At 40.7% G+C, this 22,162-nt stretch overlaps 2 protein-coding genes across 3 annotated transcripts in view; one reads left to right on the plus strand and one right to left on the minus strand.

The window, feature by feature from the left end:
• LOC6589324 (neuroguidin) overlaps positions 1–13,508 on the plus strand; it is a 55,765-nt gene extending 42,257 nt beyond the window's left edge. Inside the window, exons 2-4 of the mRNA XM_002014248.2 lie at positions 12,185–12,864; positions 12,926–13,113; positions 13,174–13,508. Of these exons, the coding sequence (XP_002014284.2) occupies positions 12,185–12,864; positions 12,926–13,113; positions 13,174–13,313 (1,008 nt within the window). The 3' untranslated portion in view covers positions 13,314–13,508. The remainder of the gene's footprint in view (positions 1–12,184; positions 12,865–12,925; positions 13,114–13,173) is intronic.
• A 3,303-nt stretch (positions 13,509–16,811) lies between these two features.
• LOC6589322 (protein obstructor-E) lies at positions 16,812–21,517 on the minus strand. Of its 2 annotated transcripts, none has more exons than XM_026988349.1 (2): positions 21,337–21,515; positions 16,812–17,638 (listed from the first exon to the last, which is right to left on the minus strand). In XM_026988349.1, the coding sequence occupies exons 1-2, from the start codon at positions 21,389–21,391 to the stop codon at positions 16,965–16,967; spliced, it is 729 nt and encodes a 242-aa protein (XP_026844150.1). In that variant the 5' UTR covers positions 21,392–21,515; the 3' UTR covers positions 16,812–16,964. The 2 variants fall into 2 exon arrangements, with proteins under 2 accessions (XP_026844150.1, XP_002014282.1); XM_002014246.2 differs by lacking the exon at positions 16,812–17,638 and adding an exon at positions 17,721–18,573 and having other exon boundaries at positions 21,337–21,517.
• Positions 21,518–22,162: the final 645 nt, after the last annotated feature.

The raw sequence follows: 22,162 nt of genomic DNA on the forward strand, positions 1-22,162 counted from the left end.
AGAGAGAGAGAGAACACCTCCTGTTCTGTCCTGCTTCTCCATACATGCATAAATCGCGCGAATTTTTAACGTTGATTGTAGTACAGGAACCAAAATCCCCGTGTGTCGGCGACAGAGGGTTAAGGGAAGAGCGACACAGCGACAGAGTGAAGAGAGGGGGCTAGGGGTTGTGGAAGAAGAGGGTACCAGCCATTCGAGCAGGCATACACACAGACATTGTCACAACAAATGCCATCCGCGAATTTTATATAAATTTTAAATACAATTTGCTATTGAGCCTCCCCTTCGAAAAACAACATCAGAAACACAGGTCTCCCTCCCTCCCTTCCCTTCCCTTCGCTTCCAGGCAGGATATATCGCGGGAGAAAGAGTTAGACAGAGTCCTCTATGGATGATAGGTGGTGGGGGCGTGCGGGAGAGTATTGTTAGAAAAGGGGAAAACGTCTGGGGGGAAGTGGACAAACTGTCGCGTAATTGGAAATTGTGTATGGTTTTGAGCGAGAAAGAGAGACATACGAAATACATATAGAATTGGGCTTATTGGGGGAATATACATACCAGATGGACAAACAGCATAAAAACACCAAGAGATTAACGATTATAGCAAATATTTGAATATATTTTCAGTATTTTTGGTGGGAATTTCCATAGATTCGAAGGCAAATAGCCATTAAATGTATGCATTCTTGATTGAAATGCTTAAAAGTGCTATTCTAAAGCAGATCTAACCGATCTGATGTTTCATTATTACCATATAGAAACTAGGAAACTAAGAAGTTCTCTCTCTGTCACACTATTTATTACTAACATCTTCCTATTCGACTTTCATCAGGATAGGAATCGATTATTTAATGTGTATTTCAGATCCGCTTCTTCATAGTTTAGTGTTTTGGATGGTCCATTACAGTTGCTGTTCAATAATACAGATTCATGATAGTTCCACCTGAATTTTTATTAGGGGGTAGTGTTTTATATTTTTGGTATTATTTAGTATTAATAAGTATTTTTAATACGACTTAGTAATGCTGGTACAAGTTAATATTTAGTATTTCTGGTACTATTTAGTATTTTCGGTATTTTTAGTATTTTAGGTATTATTTAGTATTTTTGGTCTTATGTATATTTTTTGGCAATATTAATAGTTTTTGGTATTTTTAGTATTTTTTGGTATATTTTTATTTATTTTTTTAGTATTATTTATTATTTTTTCGATTATTTAGTATTAATTATTTTTTGGCATTGTTTATATTTTTGGTACTTTTCGGTATTATTCAGTATTTTTTTACTATTTTTTTTAGTAGTATTATTCGGTATTATTTGGTATTTTTTTACTAGTATTTAGTATTAGTATTATTTAGTATTGTTACTAGTATTTAGTATTTTATTTAGTATTTTAACTAGTATTTAGTTTTTCTAGTATTTTGCCTTCGGGTTTTCAGAGTAGTGCCTCCCTGAGAATATTTTAAGCACCTTGACACCAGATTACAGCATTTTTCACCTTTCCCTAAATTTAAGGATGCCAGCTTCCAGTTTCCATTTCCATTCTTTGGAATGTTTGCCTTTCCTCAAAAAAAAGAACAATCCATTTGAGAAGAGAAACTAATTTTAACCACATTAGGGCCTCTGTACACTCTCTCCTCCTGTGTCTTGGCTGGAACTCGAACTAAACTTGATTTAGTGATTAATTAGTGCCAGAGAAGAGTCTCAATTTTCGTTCGTATGAGAGACATTTGTATGGGCATTCTCAATCACATATTGTCCCAATTCCATGGGACGCTGCCTTTAAAGACCAACAACCAAGGCAGGACCTTCGGACATGGTCCTGTGTCCCTATGCAACAATAACTAGCCCCAGCGAGGGGACAGAGGATATAGGCAGTGAATGGCAGAGAGGGAGGATGAGGCAGAGAGCGGGTCAGCATCATCATCAATATGCAAAGGCCTTTGCCAGAGAGATGCGAAAAAAGAGACGGAAAATCATACAAGAAAGAGACGGTCCGGGCACAGGGAGAGAGAGAAATGGAGAATCATAGCGCTGCCATTGAATGTGTCTCCTTTCTCTCTACCTTTTTGCCCTCCTGTCTCCTGTGTGTAGCACCCGGACCACGTTCCATCCTGTCCAATTATGCCTCACACATGGAAATGCAACGTGCAGCAGCATCAGAAGCAGCGAGCCACCATCGAGCCCCCCCATCCTCCCCATCCTCCCCTTGCCACCCAATCACTCGACGCGCTTGTTGTGCCCGCGAGGCTTTTGGCCAGAAGCGGCAAAGCGACACGACACGAAACGAAACCAGGCCCAGGGAACGGCCGGCCAAGCGACCAACGAACAAACGACACATGGCCGGTGGATAACTGCAGGATGTGGATGTGGATGTGGATGTGGATGTAGATAGGAGTGTGGCAGAGAGCAGAGACTGCTGATGCTGCTGCTGCTGCTGCTGCAGAGTGGTGTGGCAGCACCCCGTTTTCGTGGGGGTCGCGGGACTCAACTCTGTTTCAATTTGCACCCGCACACACACACACACACACTCACACACACACACACAGGCGCAGCAATCACTCAGCCGACCGACCCACTCGCAACACCCAAAACCCTGCACCAAACTCCCACTTTTCTCTGCACCAAAAACTCCCACAACTCCCACTTTTCCCTGGCTCCCCTCCCCTCTCCTCTTCTCTGCCCTCTTCTTCTTTTTTTTTGATTTTCGCGAAACGCAGAATTTTGACCGAAGCCCTGAATGGATTGGGGGATACGTGTATAAGTGGCAGAGCAGGGAGAGAGACAGCCGGCATGTTGCTGGCTCTGTCATTTGCCAGGAGACGAGACAGAAGTCTCTGTTGTTCTCTCTGTATGTTGTGTACCCCTTAAAAAACAAGGCTCTGTATTAGAAAAACTTGAAGATATCTGAATAAATTCTTTCATCTTTCAAGAGCTGCAAAGTATTGACCAAGCTGGGATCTACAGATCGGAAGCCAATCAGAAATTGGATCAAAGTTGGTTAAATATGGATATTCAATCAGAGATGGAGATAAATTCTAGAAATTCAGTCAAAATTTGGATCCCCTTATACCTATTCGGTTCGGCTCTCCAGGGTATCTTGTAATTCGACTATCAAAACTATGATTCCCTCGTGTTGTTGATGTTGTTTTTTTGATTGCTGTATTTGTTGTTTTCCATCTGCCTCTCCGCTACGAGTATACTCGTATGTGCGTTTTTGTTGAAACAATCGATTTATTTTCGGTTTCATTTCTGATTGGCAATATTTCATAGCAATGTCGTTCCTTCGTTTTTTTGTTGTTGTTGTTAGGGTCGTGTCCGAAGGGTGGGGACGGGGGACGGGGGGGTTATGACTCTACATACGACTCGGCGTCTGTTTGTTTCGATATTTGCATTTTTTAAATAATAACGGACAGCGTCAGCAGCCGCCGCCCGAGTGTGAGATGGAATATGGAATATGTACTCGATGGGGTCGGGGTGGGGGTGGGGGTGGGTGGATCCCATGTTACAGGGGTTAGATGGATTGGTAGATATAACAGCGAAATAGAATATTCCAATACAGATGGAAAACCTGTCTATAGAATGATGCAAATGTCCAGCGACACTAGAGGGATGGGGGGGTCTCCACGTGGAGGCGGGCGGAAGAAAAAGAGGGAGGAGAAAAAATGAAAAACTAGATGGAAGCTCTTGGTATTACATATAGAGAGTAATCTGTAGGGGATCTACATACACAATCCCTAATCCCTGCACTTTTCGAATGTTTTTCTCTATCAACCAATGAATTTTCATTTCCTTTGGGGATGGAATTTTTGCAAACGGAATCTAAAATATCTCTTAAATGAAGTTCTCAAACCCCCAATGGTCGAATTCCATATTTATTTCTTTGTATCTAAGAAAGGAAACCTGGTGAAAGCCTTCCACAGAGCAGCAGAGTATTTGGGAATTTTGTATAGAAAACCCATTTCTCTAAAAGATTTTTTCATACAAAAAATATTTACATGTTTATTTTTTTAATGGTAATTTGATTATAAAATATTGACATTTTCTAATTGAAATAAATGCAATTAATAAAAAAAAACACCCAAAAATCGAATAAAAACAATTTCAATTCACTTTTCCCCCAAATATATTCCCCTCCCCACTTTTAAATTACCCCCAAAAAATATACACATGTCCGTTTTTTATTAGATTTATTTATGAAATTATCACCAAACAGAGAGCGGCAGAAAAAATCCTTCAGTTTTTTCGCGCCGGACAAGTGCCTGGACTGTGGCTGTGGCCTTCGTTTGCTCTTTTCATTTGTTTACGACACGACCCTGGGTGGCGTCTGGTCTGGGGCCAGAGCAATGGAAATTGCTTTTCCAAAAGCGACATTTGTCCATTGACGCCTACGAAAATGGGTGCGTGAGGGAAGGTCCTTCTGCTAGAGGGGGGTGGGGGGGGGGGGGGGTGACACTTTGTTGCCTGTTTATGGTGGCCCCCACCTCAGGGGGAGGGGAGAAATAAAAAGAGTACAAATAAATTTCCACCGCTGACCACGCGTCGTATAAGCAACGTGTGAATGCTTCCGCTTCTGCCGCCCCCTCCACCTTTCACCCACTTTCTCCTCTTGATAAGTACTTTTCGGAAAAAATACCTCTGTTTGACTTCTGTCTGTCTTTGGGTCCTGCATCATTCCTCTGTTCTAGCGGTGGATTCTCGCTATCATTCCTGTATTCTACGACAATTTCGCTTTGTCCTGATTTTTTCCACGAGCACTACTCCGAAAATTGTACTGCGTTTTTCTGTGTTTGCTCTGTACATCATGTCGTCTGCCTTGCTATTCTGTTGTTTGCATCTTTTTGTGGCATCAAATATGGATGGGGCCGCACAGAGCCCAGGGTATAATGTCAGGGTTTTCATTTAATTGGACGGAATCCGCGGAATGGACCAAAGAAAAGCATAAATCATGCATCCATAGAGTAGTCTTTGAAGGGGGTCACATTCTGCAGGAGTTCTTTAAAGAACAGAGCCCTAAAGCAGACATTTATTTGGGAAGCTTTGATGGTTTTCGAATAAATCTCAGACTTTTTTCTTTCGGTGAAGAAGAAAATGTGGATTTATTGTGGAGGAGAAAATTGTGTTTTGTTACGAAAAAAAGAACCAAATTTTCTTTATAACTTTTAAATTCCCATAAATTTGTTTAATATTCTCTGCATTTTATTTAAATTTCAAAGAAATTTCCTTATTTTTCCTTTAGTTATTAAACATAATTTCCCTTCCCCTTTCCCGTTGCCTCTTTTCAAACCCTACAAACAATGAATCAATGAATCCTCCCCAACTCGCTTGCTCCATTCATATGATGCCCCATCCCAAGGGCCGCGGCAACATTGTTGCCACCAATCCAATTAGTCTGCCCCCCTCGAAAAGCCACACCCTCCAAACATCCAAACATCCAATACCCTCCCTCCACCCAATCGATTACCACCCACCCGTAGGTCTGGCAATTTTTGGCATTTTATATTTAATTTATTTTTTTATATTTCGGTTAGCCAATTATTTAAATAAATAATGGATTTGCTGAATCGTTCTATTTGGAAACGGGAAATGCATAAATGGAAAATGTACGGAAATCGGGTGGTGGGGGGACAGGGGGGTTGGGGGGAGTGTAAATAAAGCAATGAAAATCGAAAATCGCCAAAATGCCAATTGAGGCGGCAAATGGCGATATTTGTTCGGTGTTCACTGCAGTATAAAATATGCAATTATTTATGGGGGAGTACATAAGGGGGCACCGCACATTATGTACTGCACCTACATACATATCTGCTGCCGCATGGAAATGCCATGTGCATATCTGTACATATGTGTTTGGGCAGGGGAAAATGGTGAAAAGTGTCTCTCTGTCGCATTTGCATTGCGCGCACCGCAAAAGTTTCATTTCCGTTTGTGTTGAAACCCGAGAGTCCTCCCCCCCCCCCCCCCCCCCCATTGCCAGTCCTAAACCCAAAAACCAATCCAATGCTCCCCAACAAAATCGCTAACAACAACAAATAAAATGACATAAACAGCGTCAAATGTCAACCATTTTTGTCAGCATGCAACATTTTTGGTGGGGGTCTCCAGGGTGTGTTCCATGAGGAAAACAGGTGCTGTTCCGGTGTGCCATTTCGCTTTGAAATGCGATGAGGATTTGAAGTAAACCCCTTTTAATCTACATCTACAATCTGAATACCATTTCGAAGCAAGTCCGAAAAGTGCAATAAAATTATAATCACAGAAAATTGTGAAGGTATTTCATTTAGAAAGCGACGCTTTGTATCTGCAACTTTAATTCTGATTTATATGTACAATGTGGTGGTAATTATTAAAATTCCACAATAAAAATAGCTTTTAGTAGATAAAATTCACTGAATATCCCACTAATTTTTGCTTGAGTTTCCTCAAAAATAAACCATTTTTATTACTACATATTGCTGCATAAAGAATACTATCTACAGATCATAGAAAGTACTTTAAACTGATTAAATCTGTGGATAATTATTAATCTTAATCGGAAAACTCTTTTTCTCAACAACCGAAAAGGAGTTTTTCCCACTAACCGCCCTCGAAAACGTACCCCAGAACAGCCTTTTTTCCGATGCTCGTTTTTGCTGTGGTTTCATTTTATTAGCGAGTGGCTGGAAGGCCCAGAAATACCCAGAAATACCCAAAAAATACCCACCAGGATACCAGCTTCTAAAGCTCCACACACTCCACATCGCTCTCTCTCTCTCGCTCTCTCTCGCTGTATCCGGCGCTATCTGGCCATAAACTCTAATCAATATTTCGGTTATTGGCAATGCAAAGACATCATGCGGCAACAGCAACAGCAACAACTCCAACAACTGCAACAAAGACAGCGACACGTACCACGAAACGTTGCATAAATTTTGATGTCCCCGCTCTCTCTCTCTATATTCTTTTTTTTGCTGGAATGAGTGGAATTTTAGCCATACAACTAGCGGGTGGTGGCAGGACGGGGGGGGGTTCTGTTCACTGTGGTTTCTGGTGTGTGCCAGCCCGCCAGCCCGGGCGCGTATTTCATCAGGCAGCCGCCAAACATAGTCGTTGTCGCCGAAAACTCCTTCACGGCCTGGTCATATTTCCAGCACTCTTGCCACGAAAATGTTGCCCCGTTATTTACAGGGGGCACGGCTCGGCACGGCACGGCACTGCACCCACATCTACTGTGGGCGACTGTCCGCCCCGGCTGGCCGGCTGGTCGGCTGGTTTAACGTTAATTTGCACAATTTTTGAGTTATGTCAATCGATTTCTAATGGGCGTCGTCCGCGTACGCCTTCCCCCGCACTCCCCCACTCCCCCACTCGCACGACAGACCTGCCAGGGGGTGCCAGGGGGTGGCACTGGGCGGTACAGCCCTCAATTTGTAGTTTTATAATTGAAACAAGTGATTCGCTCGGTCTCTCTGTGTGGTCGCTGTCTCTCTCTCTCTCCCCTCCTCCCCTCTCGCTGTGTGCGTGAAGGGGAAATGGTTCAAAGTGTTTCACAGTGATTTGGTATCTCGGTATCTGTCAGAACGGCTTGACTCTCAGGTGCTCTGATGGGTGTGTGTGTGTGTGGGGTAGGATAGTAATTAGTTTAAGTAGATCTGAGGGATAACAAGGGTTGCAGGCTTGCAAGGTCAGGCATCTACAAGAAGAAAGACATTTGGAGCTTGGTTACTTGTACGTATTTTAAACCTGAAAGTTGTTTACTTCTGGATATACAGGGGAAAAGTAGTAGATTCCACGAGGAAAGAGTGCCCTGAGAGTTGGTTAAGGGAGTCCCTGAGGATGTGATGCTAGGCCTCAAGGCATGCGGAACTGGAATACTGAATGATCTCTTATACGACAAAAATAAACATTCTTAATCATTCTGTTCTCTAAAATGTTAAAGATTGATGGTTTATTGGCTTTCGTTAACATTTTGTGGCAATAAATGCTTCCTGATCAAACATTTCATATTTGTGTTGTATTTTGCAGCTGTTTTCTGCCTAAAATCAATGGATAAATTTGTTCCTCTAGACTTTCGCCCCTACCTCTTGCTTTCTCCACTACCTATAGTCCTCTCTCCACTAACCCTACTAGCAACAGTCCTCCCTCTACTAATTATAGTCCCTCCTGCAACTCTGAAAAAATCTCTATTTATAGCATCGTCTGTCAGATGTTATATACGAAATGCGAAATGTGAAAATGCCAATTAAAAAGCAGCCCATAAATATGCAATGGATTTGCGCAATTATCGCAGAGCCCCGCCCACACAGCGCCCCTCCGCCACACACACACACACACCCACTCTTGAGCACCCTTTTATTTATGACATTAATGCATAAAATAATATAAATATAAATTGGAAACCAAAAATGCTGCCCAATGACAATTTCAGACGAGACACAGCGGAAAACCACAGCAGCGGAATGGCGGCGACTGTGAGGGGGAGGGGGATGGGCGTGTGGGCGGGGTGGAGCATCCAGACGGCATCAAAAATGTTGTCATTAAATTCCGCGATTGCGGTGCTTGGGTGGAGGGGGGCTTTCCTCGTTTCTTTTTTTCGGCGGGTGCCCCTGCAACAGAAATTGCATTTCATATTTTATTCACGATGCACATGGGCCAAAAAGTGCAACAAAAAACATTTGGTTCGGGACGAAAGGGATGGCCAGAGGGCGGGGTACGCCGCCCGGGCCATACACACAGCATATGGTACGAGTACATATATAGTATGTACATACATGCCCCCGGGGCTATGCTGCCACAGCCACTGCCGCTTACCGCCATTCGTGGCCCTCTCCATGCCATCGATTCACGCACCCATGAATGTATTCAATTGCATTTTCGCATTGCCTACTTACAGGCGAAATTTCCCATTCCCTTGTTGTAGCCGTTGCATGTTGCACATAAAATCCATTGCTAAATAACGGTTAATGCAAAACAGCGACAACATTGCAGCAACAGCAGCAGCAGCAACAACAACAACAGCAACAAAATTGTGTTGCAACAACGAGAGAAGAGCGGTTTTTGATACCCTTTAAAAGAGAGGGTGTTGTGCCCTAGAGGAGATCTTTGTATCTAGTGTGTGTATTCCTATTAAAAGTCGATATAATCGGTGAAAAATATGTTTTTGATGAAGAATGAATCAGAATCTACAATTCAGGGATGATATTATTCGTATTTTCATGATCGGCATCAATAGGGGATTCGATAAAATCATATTTATCTATTTTTCTATCCTTTTACTACATTTTCTGTGGCTAAAATGTTCCACAGTTCCTTCTTTGAGCTGCAAACCCCTAAGATCTGATTACCATATCACACAGATATCATAGATAGTAGTCGATAAAATCCTTAGGCTCTTATGTTTCGTTAAAGATTCGACACAAATGAATGAATATCGAAAAACATGGCCCTCCAAAGAGTATCTGCATCTTCCACTCTCTAAGACCGAAGCCTCCTCCTCCGTTTCATTGTTGTTTTTGCTGAATTTCGAAAATTACACACAAAATGGTCGTCGAATTTTAAATCATTTCGGCACACACGATACGATGTGGGGTTCCGAAAGAGCGGTAGAGATAATGCCAGAGATAGGAGGATATACCCGTGGAAGTGCGAATACTGGGAGGATTATGGGGCACAGGGCGCGGAGGGAGTGGGGGTGGGGGGGCATAGTTTGCCATTTTGTTGTAATTGCTTTTGGCCCGGGCCTAGTATATACAAAAGCTCTGGGCCCGACTGTTTAGACTTGTTATAGCACTGTGTTATGGGGCGTCAGTTGATAATGGCAGCCTCGTTATGCCCCTCTCATTGGGGGCTATTTGTGGGGTTCTTGTTTAGTCGGCGCTGCGCTGCATTTCTGCAATTGGCTGTTGCTTTTGGCTAAAATATGGCCCGCGTTTTATTTAACGCTTTGTTTGGCAATCCGGCGTAGAGGAGGTGACTATTCTCGACGCCTGATGGTAGTTTTTCCTATAGAGAGAGTCAAGTGCTGCGTTGCGTGGGGGTGCGTGGGGGGTGTGTCAGAAGAGGCGTTCAGTAATCGCGTTCATATTGCTAGGCCTCGGCTTATAACGCTTTCGAAAATGTTTGTGTTTGTTTTTTTGGTTTCAGCAAATTGCAAAAAGAGAATCGAATTTTTGTGGTTTATGTCATGATGGCTTTTAGGTGGGGATGGGGGAGGCTTTCGTATTTGGAATGCGGTTTCAATATAGAGAGAAGATTCACATAAAAGAAGATGTTTCAATGGAAGGGGTTCAAAAATGATGGATAGTACACGTACTTATGGGGAAAGTATGGAAGTTTTCTTTACAATTACCCGAATAACGAAATAAAAAAGATATTTCAGACAAAAAATGTGTGTTATAATTATTTTTAAAGGCTGCAAATTTTCTTTAATGTAGAGAATATTTTTTGTATATTTTTTTCCGCCTTTAACTTAGAATTATTATATTTCGGTCTTTTATCAACATCTATTGAAAATCCTGTACCAAAAATCGAGGATCTCTGAAAGAAACTATAGCTTAATCGTTACTCGCTACTCATTTACTCGCTTAGGTTACTCGTTACTCCTTTTCTCTGCACTTGAACCTTTTTGAAACAAAGCATGAACAATGGGCTATGAAAATGGCTCCCCAGCAACCTCTCATCTCAATCAAAGCCCTCCCAAAAGGCTTTCAAACGTAATCTTCCCATCGAAACCTTTTGAATTAACTGTACCCCATAGGCAATGCAGCAGCCTCACCCTCAGAATAGACACGTTGTTTGTCCGCGCCACCAGAGAACTACCTTTTGTATCAACTGTACCCGCAAATAGTAGCCGTAATGAAATATGAAATTTCATTGTTTAACATATTGGTTACTAGGGTTTCCCCCCATCCCCCCCCACCCTTTTCCGCAGATTTTTCCACATTACGAGTGGAATTCCACTTTGTTTTAGCATAAAGCCTGGCCACAAAATGCAATTAAAATAATTTGCCAATAATAATATGCAAATTTCGCCAGCGACAGAAAGTGCCATAAAATCTGCGGGTTGCATATCCCTGTGTGTCCTGCAACCTGCCACTCGATGAGCAATTTTCGTTATCTAAATAATTATTTGGTAAATTGCTTTGTGAATTGCAGACGTCGAAAATTCACAGACCACAAATGACAAAAACAAACGAAATTTGAAAAAAAAAAACCGCGAAATAAAATGCCGATCCATGCTATTTTGGAATTAATCTCTAAAATATACGAAAACCCCACTGCACCCAACGCACTCTTTCCTATCCGTAGTTCCATATGCGAACTGCTTTATTAATATTAATTGAAAATAAATGCACCATAAGCCGCCGCATCGGTCAAAGAGCAGCCGGCAGCCCCATTGGGGAAATGGCTGGGGACTCCAGTGGACTGTGGACTGTGGAGTGCGGAGTGAAGAGGAGGCTGTGTGTCTGTGGCCAAAAATGTTGTAAAATTGCGAATAATTAAATGGCAACCAATAAAATATGCAAATGAGTTGCACGAACGACACACAACGGGCAGTGGACAGAGGGTAGAGTGGGGGATAAGTGGCAGTGGAATATTTGCAAAATGACATGAAGTATGGTGTGTGTAATGGTGAAGCAGATCCCTCAAAGGGTGCTATAGAGGCGGTGCAGCAGAGGATGGAGAGAGAAGGCCAGATACAGATACAGATCTATAGATCCGGCATATCGATCGGCATGGCACATAAAGAGATCCCTCTTTTGGCCCCTTACATGCACGAATATAGTAAGATATATCCGTTTACACTCAAGAGTACTAGATATCAAGTAATATTCCTCTGTTCAAGGCTATAATCTTTTGATTAGACACTTATAGGGCCCCAGAGAGACATTTTACATTAAAGAGAACGTTCTAATGACCATCTTTCACTTAGGATATTCAAGAATTTCGTAATTGAATCCAAGTTAAGATTATAAACATCAATTAATCCAACTTTAAGAGCAAATTATAATAAGAATAAGATAAAGAAATAAAAGCTCTTGCTTTTTTCCATAAACGTTCCATCAATTACTGAATATAAAATGGACTTAAAATCAAATTTATTTTTTAATAATGTCACCATTAAATTCTCTATTTCGACGTCTTTTTTGTTGTGTTGAATCGCTAGAATTATACATTTTTGTGCTTTTTTTTACGACCTATTCAGGCATTGGATTACGATTGTGAGGTTCAGGGCCAACAGGACATACCGCAGGCCATCCAACTGCTGGGAGAGATGAACAGCAATGTGAAACAGGTCACAGACCTCGTGGAGGGCATGCTGCAGCGAGTGAAGCGCGGAGAGCTGACCACAGAGTACGGATTGAGTTTCCTGGAGGTGAAATATCATATGCTGTTGGACTACTTGATCAATCTGACGTATGTGGTGCTGCGCAAGTGCTCCGGCGAGACCATCGAGGGGGATCCCTCCATCGAGCGGCTCATTGAGATACGCACTGTGCTGGAGAAGATCCGACCCATCGATCACAAGTTGCGCTACCAGATCGACAAGCTGGTCAAGACGGCCACCACGGGAGTGTCGAGCAGTACAGATCCGATACTGTACAAACCGAATCCGGATGAGATGATGAGCAGTGCCGCTGGGGCGGACAATGACGACGAGGACGAGGACGATGATGCGCAGGCAGGCAGCGACAGCGATGAGGACGAGGATGAGGAGGACGAGGCAGGAGCAGGTGCAGCGAAAAAGCCACGGAAGGCCGCAACAGCAGGAAAATCGGGAGTCTATGTGCCGCCACGCATCAAACCCGTGTACTACGATGGCGATGAAAAGGATGCCGACAAGGAGAAGAAGGCCTTGGACAGGGCCAAGAAGAGGGCCATCACGTGAGTATCCAACACAAGAGTTTTCCGAGCTTCCATTCATCATTATTACTTTCTCCTCCAGCTCCTCCATGCTGCAAGACCTCAAAGAGGAGTATTTGGACGCCCCAACAGAGATATCTTCGGGCTCAAGGGCCCAACAGATCCTCTCCAATGCCCAGAAGGAGAAGCAGGAGTACGAGGAGACCTATCTGATGCGTCTGCCAGTGACCAAAGCGGAGAAGCATCGCCAGAGGAAGCTCACCACGTTGGGTAAGCACTTTGAGCACAACCCTTTAAAGAGCTAAATCCTAATCCTAATGTACTTTGCAGGCACACTGGGCGAGGAAATTCTGGGTGAAATCAGTCGGGAATCGGCGCTGCGGGGAGATGGCAGCAAAAAGCGCAAGTTGGCCAAGTCCCGGGGCAAGGGAAAGAAGAAGGGCAGTGGAAAAAAGCGAAAGTTTAATTAATCGGAAAGATTCTGAGGATACAATTATAGTTTTTAAACATTTTTAAGCACTCGAGACTTTTCTTCGATTACTTGAGATCTTCCATTAAGTTTTTGCTTTAGTTGAACTCCGTTTTTCATATAGTTTTTCATTAGAGAACCTCAGTTGATATTTTCATTGGATAATGTTACGTTTTTTATAATCAAATTTCCATTAAAGTTTTCTTATATTTTTCCACAAAACCAAAACTGTGTGTTTTCTCTATTTATTTTTAATAGTTTTTTTTTAAGATACGTAAACATAAAATATATTCCAAATAAAATATAATATAATATATACAAAAAGGCGCATTGTAAACTGCATACAAATTTAGGCCACAAAATTAAACATTTAAGTTGCAATTATTCAATTAAAAACATTATGCAAACAAAAACTAAATTAAGTAAATTTTAAACAAAAAAAAAACAAAATTCCAAATTAAAAACTTTGTCTAGTAATATATTACAAAAAAAAACGAAAAATAAAATTTCCAAATTAAAAATTTAACACTTAAGGCACAGCAAAATTAATCTTAAAGGATAACCAAAACATATTTCGTTGTTTTTAGGAGTCAAACCAAAATACAAATTAAACAACTTTTGGGCAAAAGAAATCGTTCGGCAGAAGCTTTAGTTTTTCCGGAAAAATCACTTAAGTTGAAATAGAAATTGAAACCACAAAATTCAAAAATGCAGATAAGACAAAAATATTGTAAAAAGAAAAGAAATTCCAAAAACCAAAACCAAAAGCAAAAACTAACAAAAAACCAATACAAAAAACGAACAAACTTCAGTGACAAAAAGCAGATGCCTTAACAAGAGACCGGTTTATACAGTAAGAAAGAAAATCGAATGAAAAATCGAAAACAAAAAACGAAACAATTTTGACAACAAATTTTTATGTTGGCCTATAGAAAAAGAAAAGCAATGAACGAAAGAAAGACTATATAGAACTATGATAACGTAAGCCCCACCCAAAAACCAAAAAAACGAATATAAAAGACGAAAAAAAACTATAAAAAACAGAGCAAATATTTGAGAAACAAAAGCCAGAAAAAAACCCGTGTGGAAAGTTCTTTTAGTTTGAAAGAGAAAAACTCCTAAAAACAACTGAATTTAGACACAAAATTTTATATATTTCTTATATATATATAATGATTAAATTTAAAATTAAGCAAAAACCAAATTTTGAATAACCAAAAACGAAAGAGATGCTACGTCCACTTGAAAAGTTTTTAAAATTATGAAAAAAACGAAAGCAGTTTATGTAGAATGCGCGCAATAGATGGTTGGATGGATGGATGGATCGATCGGAGAGAAATATATTAAAATATATTATTAATTACTATCATTAAATGTAAAAACCATAAAACAAAACAAAAACACCATAAATCCTAGCACTAAGATTATATAAGAAAGCAAAGCAAAGCAAAACTTTTGGCTTTTACAACCAACTTTGACGAAGAAAAGTGAAATTTATTCGAAATTTTCTCAAGAGACAAACAACTTTGTCGTGTTTTTGGCTATAAACTTTAATGGACATATGAAGGAGGGACATATGGATGGATGGATGGATGGATGGATGGATCGTAAGGCAGACTCAAGGACAAGCGAAGAAAGAAATTACCACATAAATGCAATAGAACTCGAAATTATTTACAGGCAGAACAAACAGCAGAACAGCAAACGGCAAACAGCAGAATGTTTTCTTAAATCTAATCCAAATAAATTAATTTAATTAATTTATTTATGTGTTGAAAGCTGAAAGACTGAATATGTTAAAACGAACTAAAAAAAAACAAAAAAAAACAAAACGAAGAAACAAAAAACCAAAATGAAACGAACGAAAGAAAAAACGAAGCGAATGAATAATGAAAAGAAATGTAAAACTTTTTCTCAAGCGATCGATGTGTACGAACTTAAATAATTTTAATAGCCGAATTTCTAGCACAAATTTTTACTAAAAACCAAACCGAAGAAGATGACTAAAACATGGATTTTTTCTCTATCATTTTCTATCGACAATTGCAAATCGCTTTTGATTTTCGTATGATTATTTTGCGTTAATTTTCTTTTGAATTTCCATTCAAAATGCAAATTGTTCCTCTTTTTGTGTATGTAAATGAGAAATGTGAAAATGCGGTGGAAGAAAGCATGAGAAAATATATTGCAGAAACGTGTAAAGAGAACAAAAACAAACGAGAAGAAAACGAAACAAAAGTGAAAACAACCAAACAAAAGTCGCCTTAGCCAAGCACCACAAAGCAAAAAACAAAAGCAACAAAAACGATACGATACGAAACGAAACGAAATGAAAAACTTTGTAAAACCAAACAAAATACTATACTAAAATACCAAACAAAAAATACCACAATTATTTGTTGTAATTTAAAATAATCGAAACACACACACACGCAACAACATCAACAGCAACAACAAAATAGTGCAAAAAGTTCAAAAAAAAAATCGAAAAAAAATGTAATTTAATTTTTATAGCCAAAAGAGGAAGGAAATCCGAAAGGAGGATGGGATCTGGATGAGGTTGAAGATGGGGTACATCCAGCGATGGATCGAATGGATCATTTAGTTCTTAAGAAGCAGAAAACACTCGAAGAAATTCTGAAACGCGAGCAATTGTTTGACTTAGTGATAAAAATACAGTTTAATACTCTTACTCTTACTCGTATGTTTTTTACTCAACACACCACAAAAATTCGAGCTTAAATTATTTTCCAAAAACAAAACAAAAAATTCCATTTGGCAATTGGTTCTCCAAAAAGATTTTTTTAAAAGAAAGAACAAATGTTGTATAAAAAACACACAGAATTTGATAGAGCGGGAGCAGAAACAGGAGCATGATAATGATATGATGATAAGTTTACGATGTATAATGTTTAAATGTGTGGAAAATGGTTGGCCCTCATATGTAAAATTGATCTACTTATATAAGTTTAATTAATCTACCAATAATTAATAAGCAAACAACAACCATTAAAACCATAACTATAATATGATAAATTCCAAAAACAAAAACAAAAAGCCCAAAACCGAAAATCTGAAACGGTTGATAAATTACAAATTAAAGCAAAAACTAAAGAAATTTTGTGGATTTTTTTGTATTTAGTGGGTGCTGTAGGGATTGCTTTTTGGAGACAGGAAGTGGGTATAAGATGTGCGATTAGATCTGGTATACTATCCCAAAAAAGATGTATCTATGAGCCTGATCCATAATCTATGAAAATCTTGGGAGTAATGAATTGAATCCGAGGACAAAAATCCATAAAATCCAGGCATACTCCCTTCTACATCCTCTATAGTCACAGTCCTTGGGGACTCTGGTTCTTTACCTTTTTCAGATTAAATTCTCTTCGATCCTTGTCTAATAGCTCAAGTCCTCGATTGCACCTTTTGGATTTTAAAATTGATAGCGCCAACACCCATCTCGACTATATTCTATTTTTCGCCTTTCAAATACCTTTAATTTATTTATACATTTATATATTACTCGTTTATTCAATACGCAAACAATAAAACGTTACAGTTACATATTTACAAAATACAAAATAATAATTATTGCACAGGAAATTTTAAACTTTCAGCCTCTCTCTGGGCAAACACTGGGGCTCTCTCCGCCTTAAAATTTTCCTTGCTTCTCGGCCTTCAGCTTCTGCTTTTCCTTCAGCAGAGCATAGCACTCGGGCACCTTGTTGTAGAAGTCGCAGAGCTTCGACTCCGAATTGAAGGCCAGATACTTGCCGCAGTTGTACAGACGCGGATGTCCATTCACGCAGACAAAGTACTTCTTGCAGGTCTGCGGATGACGGTAGTAGCGGAGCTCTCCCTCGGGACTGACATCCACCTCGGGGGCAATGGCATCGACGGGCTCGGCGGCAGGGCAATTGAAGCCCAGGAAGGCTTCGGCATTGCAGCTTCCGACTAGATCGGGCCAGTCGCACTGGTACGTCTCCTCGTTGAAGGCCAGTCCCTCGGGGCACTTGGTGAGGCTTGCCACACCGTGGGCGCAGTTGCGGTAGACGCCGCACTTGGTCTCGTCTCCGTTGGGGTAGAAACCAAACTGTCGGGGGCATTCGTCTGTGCCGTTGGCAGGCTGCAGTCGCGCCCTCTCCTTGCAGGTGGAATACGGCGCGTAGGTGCACTCTCCTGTGGCTTTGGTTCTCTGGTGGAAGAGCAGGCCATCGGGACAGAGCTTCGGCGTGGGCACATCATCCAGGCATTCTGTGTAGGCATCGCACTGATCCCCGGAAGCAAAGCGACCATTTGGGAAAGGGCATTCGGGGGAGGAGAGAACTGGAAGGAAATAAGAAATATATATTTTAGAACAGGAATTATACGTCTGGGAAAGTTCTATAAAAATAATTCCAGATATCTCTTCGTTTTCCTTAACAAATTTCCATTCTTTATTTTGTGCAAAGCAAAAGATACAAAAGATTCAATTTGCCAACGATCTTTAACTACAGACTAGAAAACTCGAGCAAACTCATATGCCACATGTTGCATGGCCTTTTTTTGCATGGGGTTAGTCTTCCAAAAAAAAAACACACTCCTTTAGTTCTTGGATCTGGCGTGGGCACGAGCCGCCTTGATCTGGGCACCCTTCTCCCTGATTTCACTGCTGCAGTTGGGGACATTCTCAATGTCGTCGCACTGGTTGAGCTCCTGATTGAAGGCCTGATCCTCGCCGCAGCCAATGCGGCGTGGACGTCCCTCAATGCAGATGAAATACAGCTGGCAGTTGTCCGGGGAAGGATGGAAGGTGTAGTCGGCCTCCTGCTCGCCCAGGAGCTCGGACTTGAAGGCAGGGGCAGGGCAGCTGAAGCCCAGGAAAGCCTCGGCATCGCACTCCTCGACCTGATCGGGCCAGTCGCACTTGTAGGTGGACGGATTCCAGGCCAGACCCGCCGGACAGTCGAACACGAAGCCCTTGCCGGAAGCACAGTTCATGAACTGTCCGCAGTGGCTGGCATCGCCCATGCGGTAGTAACCGAACTGATGGGGACAATCCTCCGTGGGCTGGGCGCTCTGCAGGCGGGACTGGGCCTGACTGCACTCCACATCGATGGGATAGCTGCAGGGATAGCCAGTGGACTTCTCGTTGTAGAACAGACCGTCGGGACAGAGCTTCTCCTCGGCCACACCATTCTTGCACTCGATGTAGGCATCGCAGGATCCAGACACAGGAGCAGTGCCGTTCGCCTCCCGACATCCTCCGGCGGCGGCGGCAGCTGAAAGATAAAACAGTTTGAGGGTCAATAAGGCTCACGTTGGATGGTGGGGCGCGGGCGAGCTTACCTCTAATGATTTTTAATGATGGAGATGCTGCCTCTTCTATATACTTTTTTTTTTTGTAACTATTTTATGATCGAAACATTTCGCGCAACATTTGCCCACGGGGCCAATGGCCATTAATGGACGCGACAATGGCAATGTCTTGTCTTCGTTTTTACAGCGGATCTTGAAATTATAATGAAATTGTATGCGGCACAACACACCCCGTTTGTTGAACCCGCGTGGGTTTTGTGTACTTTTGTTTTTTGTTGGGGGAATTCCAATTATATTTACATTCGAAAGAAATGGGTTTGAACAACACGCTTTGACTATTAGATTGTGGGATCAATGTGGGGATGGGCTTTTGTGGTATGAAATTATCCAATGTTTGTCATAGCTGTGTCAAGGTTTCTCAATATTACTCGTTAGAGTGCGGTTTATAAACATTTAAGTGCAAATATCGATACGAGAAATGCGGTTAGACAAGAAAGAGGTGGGTGCGAATTTTTTAATCAACTTTTACTTGAATTTATTTCAAAATGCAAATTTATTCATCACTTGTACGAGTGTTTGTTTAATTATTCAATTTTATTAGCATTTTCATATCTTTAGACATATTTTATTTAGGCAATGACTACACTTTCGTATAAATTAGGTCATAAATAGCGATGTTCCGTATAAATAAAGAAATCAATAGCTAATTTTCGTATAACTAAGGAAATAAATACTGGATTTCCGTATAAATTAGGAAATAAATACTGGATTTTAAATACTACATTTCCGATTAAATTATAAAATAAATGATGAATAATGAAAGATGATAAATCTATTATTAAATAAATTAAATAATTAAACAAAAGGAAATGTTTGGGAACATCTAATGTTCGTGCAGAAAAAGTCAAGGTTTTGTATACCAAAAGACCCCAGGCATATGCTGTATGTCAATTGCTACCAATTTTCCCACACTTTAACAAAACACCTCATGGCGTCCGCCATCTGTACTTCCCCCTTCCTTTAATCCGTCCCCAAATGGACAACGTGAACGAATGTTGGACTAAATTCAATGAGATCTGTCTCTGTCTCCCCTCCGAACAGAAGAAGATGCCAGAAGCCGAAGCTGAGACGCTTAAAGGTCACATTAACCGGCTGTGGGGCACGCATCGCGGAGATGTATCTCGGAGATGTATCTCGGACTCCAACGTCACACACGAGTGTAAACCCGTTTTCGCCTTAGCTAAAGGTTATGCAATATTGATTTTTTTCTTTCTTACGGGCTTTTGCGTGTGAATCAAAATTCAACGAATAAAATGCCCATCGATTGACCTTGAAATATTGAAGAGATTTTAATGAAATGGAGATTCCAAAGAGAAGAAAAGTTTGTTGCCTCAGTCTTTAGTTTCTTTCGTTTCGCTTTCCGCATTAATTACATTGCAGTTTTTGCAGAGTGTTTCTTATGATTATTTAGTTTTCGACAACTCGTGCGATTTCCTGGCATTGTTGGCAAATCTTTATCTTTTTCGGTTGGTGCTCCCGTTGGGTGCATCGCAACCATCAAAGGGGTATGCCACTCTCAAAAGCCAGTTGCCTAATGGCCCGCAATGACGTTGCTCGATCCACGGAATTACTGCTGCTGTTGTGTGTAATTGAAGCTTATGCAAAATACGACTAATACGTGGGAATCGTGAGATTTCACTGGCTACAGCGATTTTTCGTTGTGGGTGCACGACTACTGTACTCGTAGTTTTTTTTAATTGTGGTGGCGCCTCTAACCAGGCGGTAATTATGGGGCTGTTCTGCTTAAAAGGTTTGACATGTGAATGGATTTTGAAGGAGAACTGCTACCAAATTAAAAAAAATTAAACTAATTAGATTTCTAGTGAGAATTGGAAAAAAAAACTGCCATGTACATATATAAAATAAGTGCAAATTGTTCAAAGGGAAGGGCAGTTAATTATTGGTGTTCTTCTAAAAGGACGTGTTCGAAGGTTCGTTTCCTTAAACCTAAAGATTTATTGGTAGCAGTACCCACGGCTTTAAAAGTTGAATAATTCAATTATTTGTAGAAAAACCAGCGAAAAGATATCCTTTAAAGATCATCAAAACTCATAGTAAGTATTCCCAGAAACTCTTAAAAAAACCCCCAAAATCATAGATCATCCACAAAAAATGCTAACCAAAATTTACTTGAATTTATCTGAATTTTCATTCAAATCTATTATTTTTATTACATTTATTTAATAAATTCTTTTAATATTTTCTTTAAATAAATTCTTTTATTATTTTTGGATTCTTCTAGATTTAATTCCATTTAAAACTGGATTTAACAACCGAAAAAATTCTTCAAAATTATTTTAATCCAGAAAAACGGTAAGTGTTATTATTTTAAAGTCACTTTCGTTCAAAATATACCCGCATTTCCGAACTATCTAATTGATTTTTGATTTCTTGTTAAAATTAACACTTTTTTAATTGAATTTACTTAAAGCGAAGATGAAGCAATGTGTTGAGTAATGTTAAGAGCCGCAAAACGAAACGATCGTTTCGCCTGCATATTCAATATGGCTTTTGTCACCTTTTGGCATTCAAAGGTATGCGTTTGCTACGCGTTTAAAATATTTGTACCACTTGTACATACGTTTTCTAGTATAACCCACAACCGATTTGAATATTCGTTTTGGCCATTAAAATGGAATATATTTTAGCTTTAAATGAATACTAACCCATGGAGCCAAACATGGCCAGGCACAACAAAGCACTGATAACTATTTTAGCCATATTTAATGTGTGTGTGTGTGTGTGTGTAGGATATATCCTTGTCCCTTGGTGGGGGAGCACTCGGAATAGGTAAAAAATGTAGAGAGCGGACGCGTAGCGATGCTCTTTCAACGAGCTGACAATTTCGACTGTTTTGCGCTAGAAACGCAACGCAGATCTTAACTGGTGGAAAAAAATCCAAGCCCAGGCGACAGCCAAAGCTCGAAGTCGGAGCGGCTGAAAGCCGGTACGTAGCCAAGACGTCGCTTGATCTTCTTCTAGCCAGCGAAAGATTGCGACAGCTTTCAGCCTCAGTCGCAGTCTCAGCGTCAGGTTGCAATAAAAACCCAAACATGTTCATAAATAACAAGTAAACACAAAAGCAAAGCCATCAGATGGCATAAATTTCAGGCGAAAATAAAAGCTTCCATTCCACTTGAGAGAATGAGTCAGTGCATCGCCATCGCCATCGCCAGCGCCATCTCCAATCTTTAGTCTCCATCCTCCTTCCAGCAGGTTCTTCGCTAGCAACTGTCTCAAGTATTAATCAAACATCAAGCCACGAATCGTTATTCAATTTATGTTAATGTCTGATCTTCTGGGATTTACATATTTCGCACTCTTGTTTTCGTTGAACACACAGATCCCCAGAGGCATCAAATGAAACCTGAAAATCCAAGCTTAAAGTCAAGGTCGGACTGCTGCGCCCAAGAGGCCGGCCGTACCAACCACCACGATTTGGATTTGACAATGATCGCGGTTTTTAGGCTTGAGGCAGAGTTAAGGTTTTTT

Source organism: Drosophila persimilis, unplaced genomic scaffold (assembly GCF_003286085.1).
Source record: "Drosophila persimilis strain 14011-0111.01,24,50 unplaced genomic scaffold, DperRS2 tig00000191-arrow-pilon, whole genome shotgun sequence".
Lineage (NCBI taxonomy): Eukaryota > Metazoa > Arthropoda > Insecta > Diptera > Drosophilidae > Drosophila > Drosophila persimilis.